Genomic DNA, 15,715 nt, shown 5'->3' with positions numbered 1-15,715 from the left:
TGAAGCGTTACTTTTGAATGGACCCTTGAAAACAATATTTTGGGAGTTTTTCTTTTGCTATTTGAGCAAATTGGAGCACAAACATATAAATATTTAATGTAGTCTCTCATTCACCGCTATGTAAGTTTAGCCATAGACATATAAGTCATAAATTACCTTCTGTAATACTGTAAAAAACACGAGTACATTTCGAACATAAGAACACAAAATAAAAAAACAATTCAAAACAAAAATACGTTATACAAAAAGCTTTTCAAATTTATGTAACTGCTCATGTGTTAACTTTTTTGTTTGTTTGTTTTATTGTTGTGGTTGTTTGTTTGTCTCACATTCTCTGAACTGTTATAGGCAATGATTCTACGTACCTTTTTCTGTATTTGACTGTTACTACTGAACTAAATACAATATATATATATACTATTAACCCGTCCACTATTTACTATTAATATACTATTAATGAGTTTAAAATGAGAAACGTATGGTGTACTGCAATGGTAAAAATTAATTTGAACGATTGTTTTTCATCGTTAATTAAAAAAGCATAAGACAAAATTTTATTTTAACTAATTAATATATACTTTTGTCACAATTTATGTATGTTGCACATAAAAAAACTATTTACTTTATGTACATTTGCTAAATGTGAACGAATTTCATACAGGCAAAACTAAAGTCAACTCTCACATAATACGTAATCAAGTCGCCTACCGGCGCCATTTTGGCTCAAACAAACTCTGCATTTCACTTACTAGTAAAATATACTGGCATTTTCTGCTCAATTCATTAAAGAGACCGCCCGTAAAGTCATCGCTTACATCTGCTAAAACAACTGCTATCTCTTTTTCTGACGGCTAAAGTATCTTTAATAATACACCTGCTAAGTCCTCTGCTAGCAAACCGCTACGTGTCATTGTTGTTTTGGCCAGATGGTAAGTTAAACATTTGGGGAATATAAATAAAAATGGGTGGATGCTCCGCTCCAAACTGCTCGAACTCTACAACTATTGGAAAGCAGCTCTTTCGCTTCCCGAAAGACCCCGTGCGCATGAGAAAGTGGCTTGTAAACTGTCGACGTGACTTTGTACCAACTCCCTGCTCCAGACTGTGCCAGGCAAGTGAAAAGCATGCCAGTTTTAAATTCTGCAGAAGAAAACAATGAAGTCATTCTTCTGGTATCCTCTTGTTATAACTGTATATCTATATTCTTGCCATAAAGCTTTATTTCCATGACAGGACCACTTTGAGGAAAGCCAGTTTGAGGAGATCGCCAGATCACCAGCAGGGGGAAGGAAACTCAAACCAAACGCAATCCCCACACTGTTCAATGTACCCGACCCTCCCTCTCCTGTCACCCCTCAAGTAGTGTTACCTGTTAAAAATGAGCCAGGTAAAGTTATTATAATGGTGCCCCTAAGGGGACAAGGTAATAGAAAACATATGAGATTGAAGGAAAAATTATATTTCAATGCTATTCTGCAATGTAATTTTTGCACTGGCAAAACTTTTGCGTTCCTTCGCAAAGGTATTGTGTTTCCCACAGAAATGTTGCGTTCTCCCACAAATCTCTTACGTTCTCTCACAGTGTTGCGTTTCCCATATAATCTTTCCATTCGCTCACAAAACATTTGTGTTCTCTAGCATAAGTATTACATTTTCTCACAAAATATTTGCATTCTTTGCTAAAGTATTGCGATCACCCAAAATACTTTGCATTCACTCGCAAATCTTTGGCGTTCTCTAGCAAAAGTATTGCATTTCCCTGAGAAACTTTGCATTTGCTCACAAAACATTTGTGTTCTTTTGCAAAAGTATTGCGTTCCCCCAAAATACTTTGCCTTCGCGCTCAACTTTTGCTTTCTCTAGCTAAAGTAGGCTATTGCATTTCTGCTGAGAGACTTCGCAAAAGACCGCAAAAGTTTTGCAAGCGAATGTAAAATATTACATTTCCCTGAGAAACTTTACTTTCTTTCACAAAACTGTTGCGTTCTCTTGCAGTGTTGCGTTTCCCCTAGAAACTCTGCATTCGAGATACTTTGCATTTGCTTGCGAAACTTTGTGTTCACTCGCAAAACTTTTACGTTCTCTAGCAAAAGAGTTGCGTTTCCCCCAAGAGACTTTGCATTAACTCGCAAAACTTTTGCGTTCACTTGCAAAGTATTACATTTGCCTGAGAAACTTGGCTTTGTTCTCAAAACTTTTTCGTTCTCTAACAAATGAATTGCTTTTCCCTACGAAACTTTGTATTTGCTCATGAAACATTTGTGTGCTTTCGCAAAAGTATTGCGTTTCCCCTAAGGATGCACCGATACCGATACCAGTATCGGTATCGGTCCGATACCAAGCTCATGTACTTGTACTCCTAAATACCCCCGATACCAAAGACCGATACCTCACGTGACGTAACTGACGGAATTTTCCGTGCACAGAGACACCGGCGGCAGCAGCAGAAACAATGTCAGCCTCAAGGGAGTGGAAATACTTCAAATTAATGATGACAACACACACATTGTGAACTACATGTTCGTTATCGATTAGTGAAGGCAGGATAGGCGGAATCGCGCTGAATGACACAAGCGCTGTTGCGCGCGATCCCAGTTCTCTCAGACAGCGCGCGATCAGTTCTCCTTGCGCCTGAACGATCAAATGCACACATAGTTGTCAATATGTCCATCGTGTGGAGTATATCACGTAAATACAGTAGGTTATGGCTTAAGTGGACGTAAACATTTGGGTGAAAATAGGATATGTGTCAGTATCAGGTCAGTATCCATGGATTCGGTCTTAAAGGGACCGTAGCCTATATTTGTCATTAATGTTAATAAAACAACAACATATGTTAAATAAATGTACACATGGTAAATAAACCTACTGTATCTGAAAAAGAAGTTTATTTAATTTGTATCCATATAGTATTTGTTGTATTGTTTGTAATTTGTTTGTAAATTTCTTTTTATATAACAACAATTATATATATTGGTAATTATGCCCTTTGAAGGTTATTGGACACTTTGAAATTTTTGTTCTTTAAGTTTGTGACAAGCACATAAAAATTTTCATTAGAGTAATAATAAAGAAGCTGTCCTACATTCATTAGTCTCATTGTGTTGTGCTTGGAAAACTGCAACATCACCAAAAAAAAGAGAGAGAGAGAGAGAGAGAAATTAATAAATGTACAGGTATCGGTATCGGCGAGTACTAGAAAAAAGTATCGGTACCCATACTCGGTCCTTAAAAAATGGTATCGGTGCATCCCCAAGAAACTTTGCATTCTCTCACAAAAAAAGTATTGCATTCCCTCGAGATGTTTTATATTTTCTTGTGAAACTTTTACTTTCGCAAAACTTTTGCATTCTTTCACAAAAGTATTGTGTTCCCTTGAGAAACGAGATACGTTTGCTTGCGAAACTTTGTATTCACTCACAAAACTTTTACATTCACTCATGAAAAATTTGTTCTCTCGCAAAAGTATTGCATTTTCCAGAGAAACATTTAAATAGTTTCCAGCATAGGCGCCGATCCCGTGGGTGCCTTGTACTTAATGTACAAGGGCTTCATACTTGTGCATCTGTTAATTTCATTTTATGTGTGGATTATTTGGCTTTATTTGGAAAAACCGGAAGCATGAATGGACTTCGATGTGAATCTTTGGTTGCAATGGCTCTGATAAGTAATAAATAAACAACGTGATATGTGGCCTGCCAATGTTAACTCTATTATAAAAAACCTGGCAAAAACATAAATCGGCGCCTATGGTTTCCAGTATTAATTTCCAGCATTCAAATAGTTGTTCCTCCCATCTCATGTCCTACCAGGGCTCTGTATATTTGAGCCATTTCCCTGAAAATTTTATTTAAAAAAAAAATGTTAAAAGCACTACAAATGTATTTATTTGTATATATTTGAAAACCTCCTTTGATGTGAATGCATCTGTAAGTAAATAAAAATTATTTTATCATTTATTGTGATCTGTAAAACTTTATACAGCATTGTCTATACAATATGAGTAATTTTTGGATTAACAATCCCTTTAAGGTCACTTTTTGTTGCATATGAATTATGTTTTTACTGTAGTGGAAAAGGACTTGAACATGGGGGATCATGGTTATGCCCGCCGACAGCCCCCTGTGGATTCAGAGGAGGATGGAGTTCAGAGGGCAGAGGAAGAGCGACCCTGTTCTCTCTGCCAACATTATAAAACCAAGCTAGAGCAGCAACAGCAGCACACAGTCAGACTACAGAGAGAGGTAACATTCATTCCTATGAATCATAAGAATATTAGTGATTGAAAACACTGGTAACATTTTGTCATTTCTTTTTTTACACAGGCAGAGGAGATGAAGAAACGTCTTTACAAACTGAGTAAAATAGAAAAGGGGCTGCAGGTGTTCCTGTTTGAGGATCAGATTCGTGCTCTAACATTAGCCAAACGTTCTCGGAGGGCAGTGTGGTCCCATGACACTTTACTGACAGCCCGAAAAATCCGCTGTGCAGTGGGGGTTAAAGGATACGAGTACCTCAGGGAACTGGGCTACCCCCTGCCTTCTTACAGGACGCTGTGCAATCGCCTGGAGCCCAAAATGATGGTGACCACAAGTATGCAGGACGAACTGGCAGAGCTCGGCCTGGGCATCATAACAGCTTGTGACAGTCCAGAGGGCAACGTGACGAGCGATGAAGGACTGATTGGTGTCATGACCTGAAACACGATGTTTGTAAGAAACTGCACTAATGCTTAACTGTTAAACCAGCCAAAGGCAAAACAACGGCAGGACTCACAGATGAAGTTTGTTTACTGGTTTAAGTTATTTTGGGTTGTTGTTGTTGTTGTTGCATTTTAAAACCATTTGCATAAATACCACAACAGTCTGGAGCTGATTCACTATTAACTGTGTTCCTTTCTCTAAGAAAGAAATATGTCAGTCTTGCTACATCTGGCTGTGTAGTTGCACTCCCTTGATGCAAATATTGCACCTTTTATAGATATTGAGAAAATTTAGGTGGAATAATTTCAGCTGTTAACGGAAACATGAAATGTGCCCTGAAATCCAAATGTTGTCACTGAACTTGATTTTTGCTACTGAGACAAAGATATTAGAGAAGATCGTGCTTCTTTCTGTGAGAGGAAGCTGAAAAAATTAGATTTGGTAAATGTTAAAATTGACGATATGACAATGTCAAAATGGCTATATTAAATTGGTATATTGGTAGTGGTGCTGTTTTAATGTGGTGTAAATCTGGTTTATGATGTGTAGTGAAGTTTAGCAGCTAAAGATTGCACATATTTATAGACCCACCACACAAATGATTCATGCAGCTGCCAAACAGAGAGTACTGTTCTGAATAATAAACTTCTGTCTGCAAAGCAGAGTTCCTATTTTTATCATTTGTATTCATTTAGTCAGAAACCGCTCTGTGATTGATCACTTGTCTCGACAATAGTTCAACTGTGTCTTAAAGAGATAGTTCATCCAAAAATCTGTTTTATTTACTCACCCTTATGTTGTTTCAAACCTGTAAGATGGACTTTCTTCTTTAGCACACAAAAGAAGAAGAATTTTCTTTAGCACACAAAAGAAGAAGAATTTTGAAAAATGTTGGTAACCAGTTTTGTTGTCATTGACATCCATTTTATGGCACTGAGACATTTCTCAAAGTGTCTTATTTTATGTTCCAGTGAAGAAACTCATACAGGTTTGATCGACATGGTGACAGAACCTTTTTACTATCCCTTTAAGTCAAAGTTTTTTACTGAGGTGTTCACAAAGAACACATTATTACGGATATTTCAGGAACATGTCGGATTTAAAGCACTTTAAATAAATGAAAAAAAAAATGGATATCGACCTTTTTCAGGTAAGAGCGGGCGCGGCCATTTGTAAATTTAATTTGTGGCATTTGGTGTCATTCGCTTCCAGTTATTTTTAGCTGTACAAAACAGCTCGTTATGCTGCTTTATATTGCAAACTGGTCTTTCTTACCATATTATTTTAATGTATTGTCTTAATTATAAACACGGTGGTTCGTAGCGCAAACAATTTTACAGTTTACTGCACTTTGATATTCTTCTCGCGGCTAATAAATCGGAAGTCTCGACCATTCACAGAAAACACCTTACTTCCGCGTTAAAAATAAGGTGGATACTAGGGTCTGTTTTCACAAAACAAGGCTTAGATTAAGTCAGGATTAGGCCTTAGTTCAATGAATCATATTTTAAGATATGTCAGTACAGGTTGCTTTCAGTTAAAACAGCGCAAAATGCATTTGGGACTCGGCCTAAGCGTTGTCTGTGAAACTGGGGCTGTGTTGGTGCTCATTTCTGCTCAGATATTTTAAATGTGTACTGGAGGTTGTTGCTCCATAGATTAAAGCGTGTACTTTGGCCCAATCATTTCAAGGATGAAACACTGCTGTTTGCAAAACTAAAATCAATTCCTCTGTCCATTAGATGGTATAAGATCTTTCAAGAATGTTTTCTTGAGTGTAAAGTGTTCAGATTGTTTACTTTTGTGTACATACAGTGAGGCTAGACAAAAAAGCCTCTAATTTATTTTCTCATTTATTTAGCCTATTTAGTATGCTGCAGTTCCTGTGATGTTCCTATGATTTTTAAAGGAAAGGTATGAGCAGACAAGTATATTCTCATAGATTTTAATAATATCTTTGCTAAATTACTTTTCAACAAAGCTGTATAGTAATTGGTAAACATTGGAGACTGAAGGATCCATTTACTGTGAACAGCACAGTAAATTTACAGACATGCACTTGTTTTTCACATGATGTGATCACTGAATGTTTAGCTCAAGCAAACAGTGACAACTGGCAGAGAGAAAGAAATTATACAACACTCATGAGCTGACCCTAAGATATTAAGACACTCTTTGCATTTTAACTTAAATCTATCCTTAAACTAAATTAATCCGAGAGGTCAGTCAAAGCATTGCATCAGTGTTAAAATTGCATTTGGACACTTTTATAGGTTCAAAGAGACAAAAACACATATGACTGATCCAACATGATTTCCAACTTTCCCAAGTCGTGTATTGTAAAAGCATATACAGAAAGCTGCAATCTTTTATGAACTGATGTTATATATTATTCACCCATGCAGCATATGACACAAAATGTGTTCTATATAAAAACACTGAAGATGTCACTAAAATATTTAGTTTGTTATCAGCCAGTGTGTATTTGTGTATCACCCACACACATGAAAGAAAACTTTGTAGTACGCCAGTCCAAAAATCCACTCTCTTACTGGTTTGTTCTGTTTGTTGAGGGGGAGGGTTTGTCCAGAAGAGACCTTTAAATGTGTGGACAGTCAACTTTTTCTCATGTCTGTATTTTTGATCCAGAGAAGGCTTAGAGACAGAGCTTCAGGTTTGTGCAACTCTATGTCCTCCTGCCAGTTTTGCTTTTTTGTTAATGTGTGTATGGGATAAAATTAAGATGTCAAACTAATGACACATCAAAGTAGTATTTTAGTGTATTAATTTGAGGAACTGTTTTTGTTTGTAGCTGTTGCAGTGGGTGAAGTTCAGCAGGCATGATGCAGGCTCTCTGGGCTCTGTGGTTGTCTGCTTTTCCAGCTCTGCTGGGAGCTTCACCACTGTTTGTGGAGAAGGAAAGCGCTGGCTCCAGGATCTGTAAGCCTGCCCCACAGTGGGAGATCAATGGCAAGAATCCGATGAAGGACCTTGTGGGAAATGTAGTCGTTGTGGCTCTTCTTAAAGCGAGCTGACATTTCTGTCTCACGCAGGCTGCCAGGTGAGAAATATTGTGCTGTGTAATTTTATGTAATTTTTTGGCAAATTTTAAACAAACAAGGAAAGAAACTACAAGGTGCTATTAGAAAGAGACCTAATGCTGATACGTTTTAATTGTTTACTATACAAAATCATTGTAACAAGGTTAACGTTCTGAGATACAGAAACATAAGTAATAAAATAGGTGACTTTTAATGTTCCATTCTGAAAAATGATGATGATGCGATTATTATAGTTTTATGATTAATGGGATAGTTTTATCTTTATTTTTTTTTTATGAATCTATTAATTATACAATATATAAAAGGTTTTAACATTCGTTATCTTTTTTAATGAATCTATCAATATAATATACAATATATGAAAGGTTGTAACATTTAAAATAATTAAAACTAAATTATTTATCTATTGAACAAATAAAGAAAAATGTTTGCCTTTCCATATATATATATATATATATATATATATATATATATACACACACACACACACACACATGTTTTGTAATTGTATTACAATAATAAATGCACAAAATATATTGACATAGACCTCATGTTTAATATGATAGTTTCATCCTTACATCTACTTTAATGCAATATATTGTCAGAATTAGATTGTCCTGATGGACTAGTGGTAGAATTTTTGTTAACTCAATATACAGTAGTCAACATTTCAAGTGGATCAAAAAAGTTAATTAAAGTTGTCCTAAAAAGAAGGTTTTAGGACAACTTTGATGAAAGGTTTGGATCCACTTCAAATGTTGACTACTATATATATTACACACAAATGGACTCTTTCTCAAAACCAAATACAACATATTATTTATATAAATAATATTTATTGAACAACAATATTTAAATTAACAACAATTGCCATTATAAATGACAATAGGAAATAAACACAATTGTACAATTCAGTCAAACAGAGAAAAGCAGTGCTCTATAGGATGTAAGTTAAATATAGCATTATTATTAAATTTAACATAGCCCAATTTGATTTGATTTGATTTGGAACAAGTAAAACAAAAGTTTTATGTACCCAAAATGAATTATATCTCATGTTTAACCACTATAAGAGACGGCAGCAAATCCCCGAAGCACTGGCCAAGATTAAGCTGTTCTTGGCAGGTACTCGAGCACTGAACGGCCGCCAAAGACTATAGAATAACACAAGATGCGTCACTCATATTGTTTTGAATGGGAGAAAGTGCAACGTGCAATATGGTGGAATAAGTCCCGCCTTCAAAAATAAGATCCAATCGCCGATTGGTAAAGTCATTGCTTCATTGCAGCGGCCGTTAGAAGCTCCGGTTCCTACAGAAACAGTCAGACGCGCGCCTCCAAAATGAGACACAAGAGACGCGCATTTAGGCACTGTGCATGCGCATTAGCTTGATCCAGCCTGAAAAATACAATTTTTTGTCATGATTCGAGCTTTTAGAAACAAAATTTATGAGACAGTTGTTGTTAGATTCCATTGGTGATTTCAAATATGATATTTAATCGAAAGCTTGGCAAACTGCTTTGGAGAATTTGATGTTTCCCCATTCAAAGAGATAGTAGCTGCATGATGCCCAGGATGCCCGAGAGGCGTTTCAAAGATGGCCGCCGAGTGAAATGACTTGTCTTAAAGGGACTTTGACGGCCGCTGACGGCCTGGAGCTCGCATCTCCGAAAAAGTCTAAACAAATTGTAAAATAGGGGCTATGATTAACTATGAGTCACATATTTCAGGTCTAAACAACTACATTATTGCCTAAAAAACTCTTAAAGCTACAGTTCAAGGTACAACAAATGTAGTGTTTCTAAAAAAAAAATATGGTGGATTTCCTCAGCCGCCATGACAGTCACTTCAAGCGGAGTGATACAAACAGTGAAAAGGTGGGAGTGCTGTTATCACTAGAATATCACACGGCTCTCAGCTAAACAGATTTGAGAACCAGAAAGAACTGTTGTATAAATATATATATATATATATTGTAATTACAGGACTAGATTTTCTTCTAAATTACACTTAATTGTTCCTAGAGCATATTCTGAGTTTGGCAAAACTGCCTTTTCCTCCTGTGGTCCTAGGTCATGGAATGAAATGCAGAGTGTTATGATGTTAGAAGCACTCCCATCTTTAAATATTTTTAGAAACCTATTGAAGTCCTACCTGAAGGAAAAGTGAATGTTTTACGGAATTTTTTTTTTTTTTTTTTTTTTTTGCACATGATGCTGGATAAGACTTTTCCCCCCCTTTTTTTCTTTTTTTATATTTCTGGTTTTATGTGTTTGTAATCTGTTTATGTATAAAGGATAAATAAATAAATAAATAAATATCAATGATAACTTTTATCTTTTAACGAACTTTTCTTTTCACGCAAATGTATATGAGGGACACAAATGACAGCTGTTGTGTTGACTGACCTTCCTCATTTCCTCACTTAAAGGGACAGTTTTTATTTCTGGTATAATGCCAGTGTTTTGTAAATTATCTTGTTAAATTTCTCAGTCAGCTAAATCCTTGCTTGTGTTCTCTTCCTGTTGGTTCGAAAGGTTGGGAGGCCTGCGTGACAAGCTGGTCAATGGCAAGCTGACTAACATATCATTCCTGGTCGTCAATGAGCAGGATGCGCAGTCCAGAGCCATGTACTGGGAGCTGAAGAGGAGGACGGCAGAGGGCATCCCTGTGTATCAGCAGAGCCCACTGCAAAACGACGTCTGGGAGCTCTTGGAGGGAGACAAGGATGATTTCTTAGTGTATGACAGGTATGAACAAAACACTTCTAAATCCAGTACAGACTAATATGACCAGTTTGACTAGTTTCCCTTTAGGGTCACATGGTTCTTTTTGTATTCATATGCAGAAGAATGAACTTCTGAGTTAATTTCTCAAGCATTGTTTATTGTGTTCACTGTCATGGTCATTCTTTTGTATTTCTTTTCTGCATAGATGTGGATATCTCACCTTCCACATTGTCCTGCCCTTCAGCTTTCTTCACTACCCTTATATAGAAGCTGCCATTAGGGCTACATACCACAAAGATATATGCAACTGCTCAGTGAGTGACAATATTCGAAAATATACAGCTTAAGAAAGTGCCATATTTATGAAATGTTTGCAAATGTTCATTTATTTAAACTCTCTTTTTAGCTAAATGCCAACTTCTCCATATCAGAAGGCTCTGGCAACACTAAAAACAGTGCTGAGCCCAAAGGAGAGAGCAACCAGCAGACTAACAATACAGAGCCTGTAGATGATGAGCATCATCATCAACATGAGCATCATCATCAACATGAGCATCATCATCAACATGAGCATCATCATCAACATGTGCATCATCATCAACATGTGCATCATCATCACCATCATTATTCAAATAACAGAAACAGAACAGGTTATTCAGAAGTGACCCGCAGACCAAAAGAGCCAACCGAGCATTCTCATTTCTCATCTCATGAACATTAGATCTTAGAACAGTTTTGTTTTCCAATAAATGTTGTATTTTGATATTTGAAATGAAAAAAAAAAATGATGATGATTTTTTTTTAATGTAAATATACAGAGCTATGTCATATATTGACCTTAAAGGGGGATTTAAGTAGGATCTCATTGTTCTTAATGAAGTGTGCACTTTAAACCTGAGTCAGGGTTCTGCATACGGATGTTGAGCAAAGCAGTCATTTACACTATACTTCTGTTTTCCACCTTCCTATTAAGGAATATGTGACATTGCTGAACTAAAGCATTCTCTTTATTATGATAACTGCTTTGTATTTGTTAATATATTAGCTATATGATATGTTATGGGAATGTGTTCACCTAGAGTGGTGTAAGATGTAAAGAGCTGAATAAAAATTAATTTCCATCATCATATGATCTCATACAGAATCTGATGTGTTTGTTGGCATACTTTTTTCTGTCATAAAACCTTCAGCTTGTGCTGCACTGCTAAACTTATTTGTTTGGTAAATTAGTAGGCCTACTGGTTTTACATGGTTGCTAGCTGTCATTTATGGTCATCCAGATTGTAAAATGATCTAGAAAGATGAGGCTAGGACTGACCTGGTACACCCAATAAAGCAATAAGTGCTCCATCATCACGAATCTAACAAAAAAGTTTCTTACGTCGTTTACGTAATTCACCATATATAGGCTATTTAAATTATTTGTATACTTTAAAAAATCATTTGCAGGTACGCTCAAAATAGATCAGGGTAAAGAATAAAGTTATCCAGGGGATTTTGGTAATCCGTCTCGGGGAGGATGCCATGTGTAAACTCCTTAACTCATCATTGAGCCTCTGATTTATGCTGAACGAGAGCTCTGTGTCGTAATTCATTTGACATCACCATGTTCTCTCTCTTGGAACTTAAATAGCGATCATAATTGACATTTTTACGCAGTTACTCCTGAAGTTACACTCTGCAACGAACTCTCGCGCTGTTCCTAAAGTCAACCGATAGATGGCGATATTTGGACATTACTGAATGAACATCAAGCGCAATGGTAAGCCATTTACGCTTTAATGAATATACTATTTCTCAGATATTGATAGCGTGACTGAATACTTTAGGGTTTGGCTTTCGTTTGTTTGTTTTTTATTTTCTTTTTACAATATGCCCATACATTAACAGACACGTTTCATCTCCATTATTAATTGCTCAGGTGTCCGTATCAGCGTCGACATGGCAAAGGCTCCGGATACTTTACCAATGGGTCCTAGAAAACGGAGGTATTTTTCAAGGAATTTTGTCTGACATTTTACTTTATATCTGCTCTTTAAAACTTTCATACGACACAGGCTAATGAACTACAGTTTATAAAACGCAAGTTGTAGGCTTGTTACACAGTTACCCCAACACCGGTGTAGGCTACATTTGACTAATTGGTCTTCTTGACGAAACCAGTATTAAAATACTTTTATAAACTACTTTAACCACTATATTAGTCAATTTAACGAGCTAATGATGCAATTCGTTCATTCCCAACAGACAAGAGGACAGATGGATGGCTATTGGTTTATTCTCCTCTGCCTGTCGGTGGCATCTTCGTGTGTTACCTTGTCATCATTTGGCTTGGCCCAAAACTAATGGCTTATAGAGAACCAGTCAACATCAAGACTCTTCTTGTTATTTACAATTTTTCAATGGTGTACCTTTCTGCTTATATGTTTTATGAGGTATGAACCAAGTGAACTAACATAAGCCTATTAAATAATGTATTTCATTCATTTATTCATTCATTGTATAAATACATTCATATGTATTTATATACACTTTAAAAAAAAAAAAAAAAAGGTCCTATATGGCACTAAAAGTGGTTCTTGGCTCGTAATCATAGGGGAACCACTTTTGGTGCTATGTAGCACCATATCTTTAAAGGTGCTCTACAGCACCTTTGTCAAATGGTGCTATGTAGAACCCATAAGAGGTGCCATATCGCATTTTATTTCTTCAACAAAAATGGTGCTAAACAGCACCAACAGTGGTTGGCTCGTAAAAAACCTTTAAAGGGGCATAACAGGTTCTTTGTACGCAGTGGTGCTATAACCACCCCAAAGAACCGCTGAAGAACCATACAGGGGCTTAACAGGTTCTGTATATGGTAGCGGTGCTATATAGCACCTCAGCCATCCCAAAGAACCCGTGAAGAACCACTGAAGCACCAAGATTTGGTGCTATACAGCACTTAAAGTGGTTCCCCTATGATTACGAGCCAAAGAACCACTTTTAATACTATATAGCACCATTTTTTTTAGAGTGTATGTGTGTATGCCTATGTATGTATATATGTTTTGCTTTTAGTTCACAGCATCATCTTGGTTGGCAAATTACAGCTTGCTGTGTCAGCCTGTGGACTACTCTGAAAACCCCCTTGCAATGCGGGTAAGCTAATTTTTTTTATATAAATTATTTGCATTTTTCACACAAGTTAATATTTCTGGAATAGTAGAATAAAAATTATCGTTATTATAGTTATTGCCTTTGTTAATGTGCGATTCTGATCCCATGCAGATGGCCAGAGTTTGCTGGTGGTTTTACTTCTCTAAAGTTATTGAACTTACTGATACTGTAAGTAAATTATCTAGTCCTTTGATATCAGATCACATTGTTAATGAACATCTTATGATGTTATATTACATTAATAAGTAAATGTCATTATCATCAGATGTTCTTCATTCTGAGGAAGAAGAACAATCAACTGACCTTTTTGCATGTGTATCATCACGGCACCATGATTTTCAACTGGTGGGCAGGGGTCAAGTATGTTGCAGGAGGGCAGTGTAAGTGTTCTTACCTCGGAGTTAAATTATTGTGTTTACGTACAGCAGTCCACTTTGCACAATGCAACAATGTCATACTCTCAAACAAGACAATATACACATTGTGTTTAGTTTTTGAAGAGAGGTGTATTTGACTCTTTAATCAGATTGTAACTATTAGATTAATCTGAGACAACATTTAAATATACTTTAAAGCTAAAAATAACATATTGGGGTTGATTTAGTTGTAGTGTCACTCTGACACCACTAGGTGATATATTGCTCCAGAAATAGACAATGAAAGTATTCTGAAATGTGTGTGGTATTGTCTTGATGTCAGGCAACTGATAAATGACAAATATCTCATGGAAGTTTGCTATTTTATCTGCTTCAGAATGACATGTTCTAAAGTGTCAAGGCAGAGAATGATTTGCTATAGATGTTCTCTCTTCCACAGCATTCCTGATTGGCCTCATAAACTCTTTTGTGCATGTGGTGATGTATATGTACTATGGCCTGGCAGCACTGGGCCCCCAGATGCAGAAATACTTGTGGTGGAAACGCTACCTCACTTCCCTCCAGCTGGTGAGACTCTCATTATGATTTTTTTTTAAGGAATAATATCTTAATATAAATCATCATTCGCATTTGTGTCACTGTCTTTCTTTGGCCACCTCAGCTCCAGTTCTTTATTGTGACCATTCACACTGCGTTCAACCTCTACGCTAACTGTGACTTCCCTGACTCCATGAATATGGTGGTGCTCGGTTACTCGCTAAGCCTAATCGCTTTGTTTAGTAACTTTTATTATCAGAGCTACCTTTCCCAGAAGACCAAGATGACATGATAGCATGGAGATGGAACATATTTATGTATATATATACATTGATTGTTTGAATAAAAACATGTCATCCATTGATCCTTCAGACTGAATGTGGCGGCTGTGTCTGTCTTAAGGACTGTTTAATCCTTTATCTCAAATCCATTTGTCTGTGTATTCTCCCCTCCTCCAAACAGAGTCCATACAATCTCTGCACCCCCATCCCCCTCTGGTCATTAGGGATTGAGACCCTGCAACGCTCTAGTGATCTGGCCAAATTGAAATAAACCCGAGTCCACCTTCTGCTCCTCACTCACTTATTTATCTAATCTCCCACTGTGACACTTCATTTGTTTTACCACTCATTGGATCAGGTCAACCAATCACAGTGTAGCTAGGGGGAGTGTGTTATTTAGGGCCCTGCCTTCTCTACTGCTGCCCTCTTCTACAGTAGGCCTACCTATGCCTTTTTAAAAGGTACCTCTAAAAGGCACAAACATTTAAATTTTTTATTAAGATATAAGATACAGTATATATCATTCATCTTAATATATTTTGTTTTAAAATATATTTAGAAACATTTAATCTATAACATTTAATTATAAAATACATAATATTTAATGTTTATTACATACATTTATTACAAAATATTTCAAGATTCAATATATATTTTATTGTCCTATTGTCTAAAGATAATGATAAGGAGTGTGACATTAAATTACATTGGCCATGCACAGGAAGTTGAATTAGATTTTGAATGCATGCTGGGAATCTATCTATCTATCCAAAGTTACATTTCTTTGAATTTCAATTCATTTTAATTTTACTTATTTACATTTAAATCAAATTGCAATTCTGCATTGTATTTGCTATCTCATTTCA

General features: G+C 36.3%; 2 protein-coding genes across 3 annotated transcripts; both read left to right on the top strand.

The window, feature by feature from the left end:
• The first annotated feature begins 683 nt into the window (after nt 1-683).
• On the top strand, nt 684-11,622 carry si:ch73-382f3.1 (uncharacterized protein LOC100151273 homolog). Of its 2 annotated transcripts, none has more exons than XM_051916800.1 (5): nt 684-1,111; nt 1,234-1,387; nt 4,072-4,244; nt 4,326-4,712; nt 7,516-7,752. In XM_051916800.1, the coding sequence occupies exons 1-4, from the start codon at nt 962-964 to the stop codon at nt 4,698-4,700; spliced, it is 852 nt and encodes a 283-aa protein (XP_051772760.1). In that variant the 5' UTR covers nt 684-961; the 3' UTR covers nt 4,701-4,712; nt 7,516-7,752. The 2 variants fall into 2 exon arrangements, with proteins under 2 accessions (XP_051772760.1, XP_051772749.1); XM_051916789.1 differs by lacking the exons at nt 684-1,111; nt 1,234-1,387; nt 4,072-4,244; nt 4,326-4,712 and adding exons at nt 7,212-7,377; nt 10,304-10,516; nt 10,701-10,809; nt 10,902-11,622 and having other exon boundaries at nt 7,516-7,764.
• Nucleotides 11,623-12,222: 600 nt separating this feature from the next.
• elovl8a (ELOVL fatty acid elongase 8a) lies at nt 12,223-15,301 on the top strand. The gene is made up of 7 exons (XM_051866426.1): nt 12,223-12,483; nt 12,743-12,930; nt 13,556-13,636; nt 13,766-13,822; nt 13,920-14,034; nt 14,471-14,598; nt 14,693-15,301. The coding sequence occupies exons 2-7, from the start codon at nt 12,841-12,843 to the stop codon at nt 14,858-14,860; spliced, it is 639 nt and encodes a 212-aa protein (XP_051722386.1). The 5' UTR covers nt 12,223-12,483; nt 12,743-12,840; the 3' UTR covers nt 14,861-15,301.
• The last annotated feature ends 414 nt before the right edge of the window (nt 15,302-15,715 follow it).

The sequence above is a fragment of the Ctenopharyngodon idella genome, chromosome 2 (genome assembly GCF_019924925.1).
Source record: "Ctenopharyngodon idella isolate HZGC_01 chromosome 2, HZGC01, whole genome shotgun sequence".
Lineage (NCBI taxonomy): Eukaryota > Metazoa > Chordata > Actinopteri > Cypriniformes > Xenocyprididae > Ctenopharyngodon > Ctenopharyngodon idella.
The sequence above is the reverse complement of the archived record's forward strand: the minus strand, read 5'-3'. Positions and strand labels throughout refer to the sequence as shown.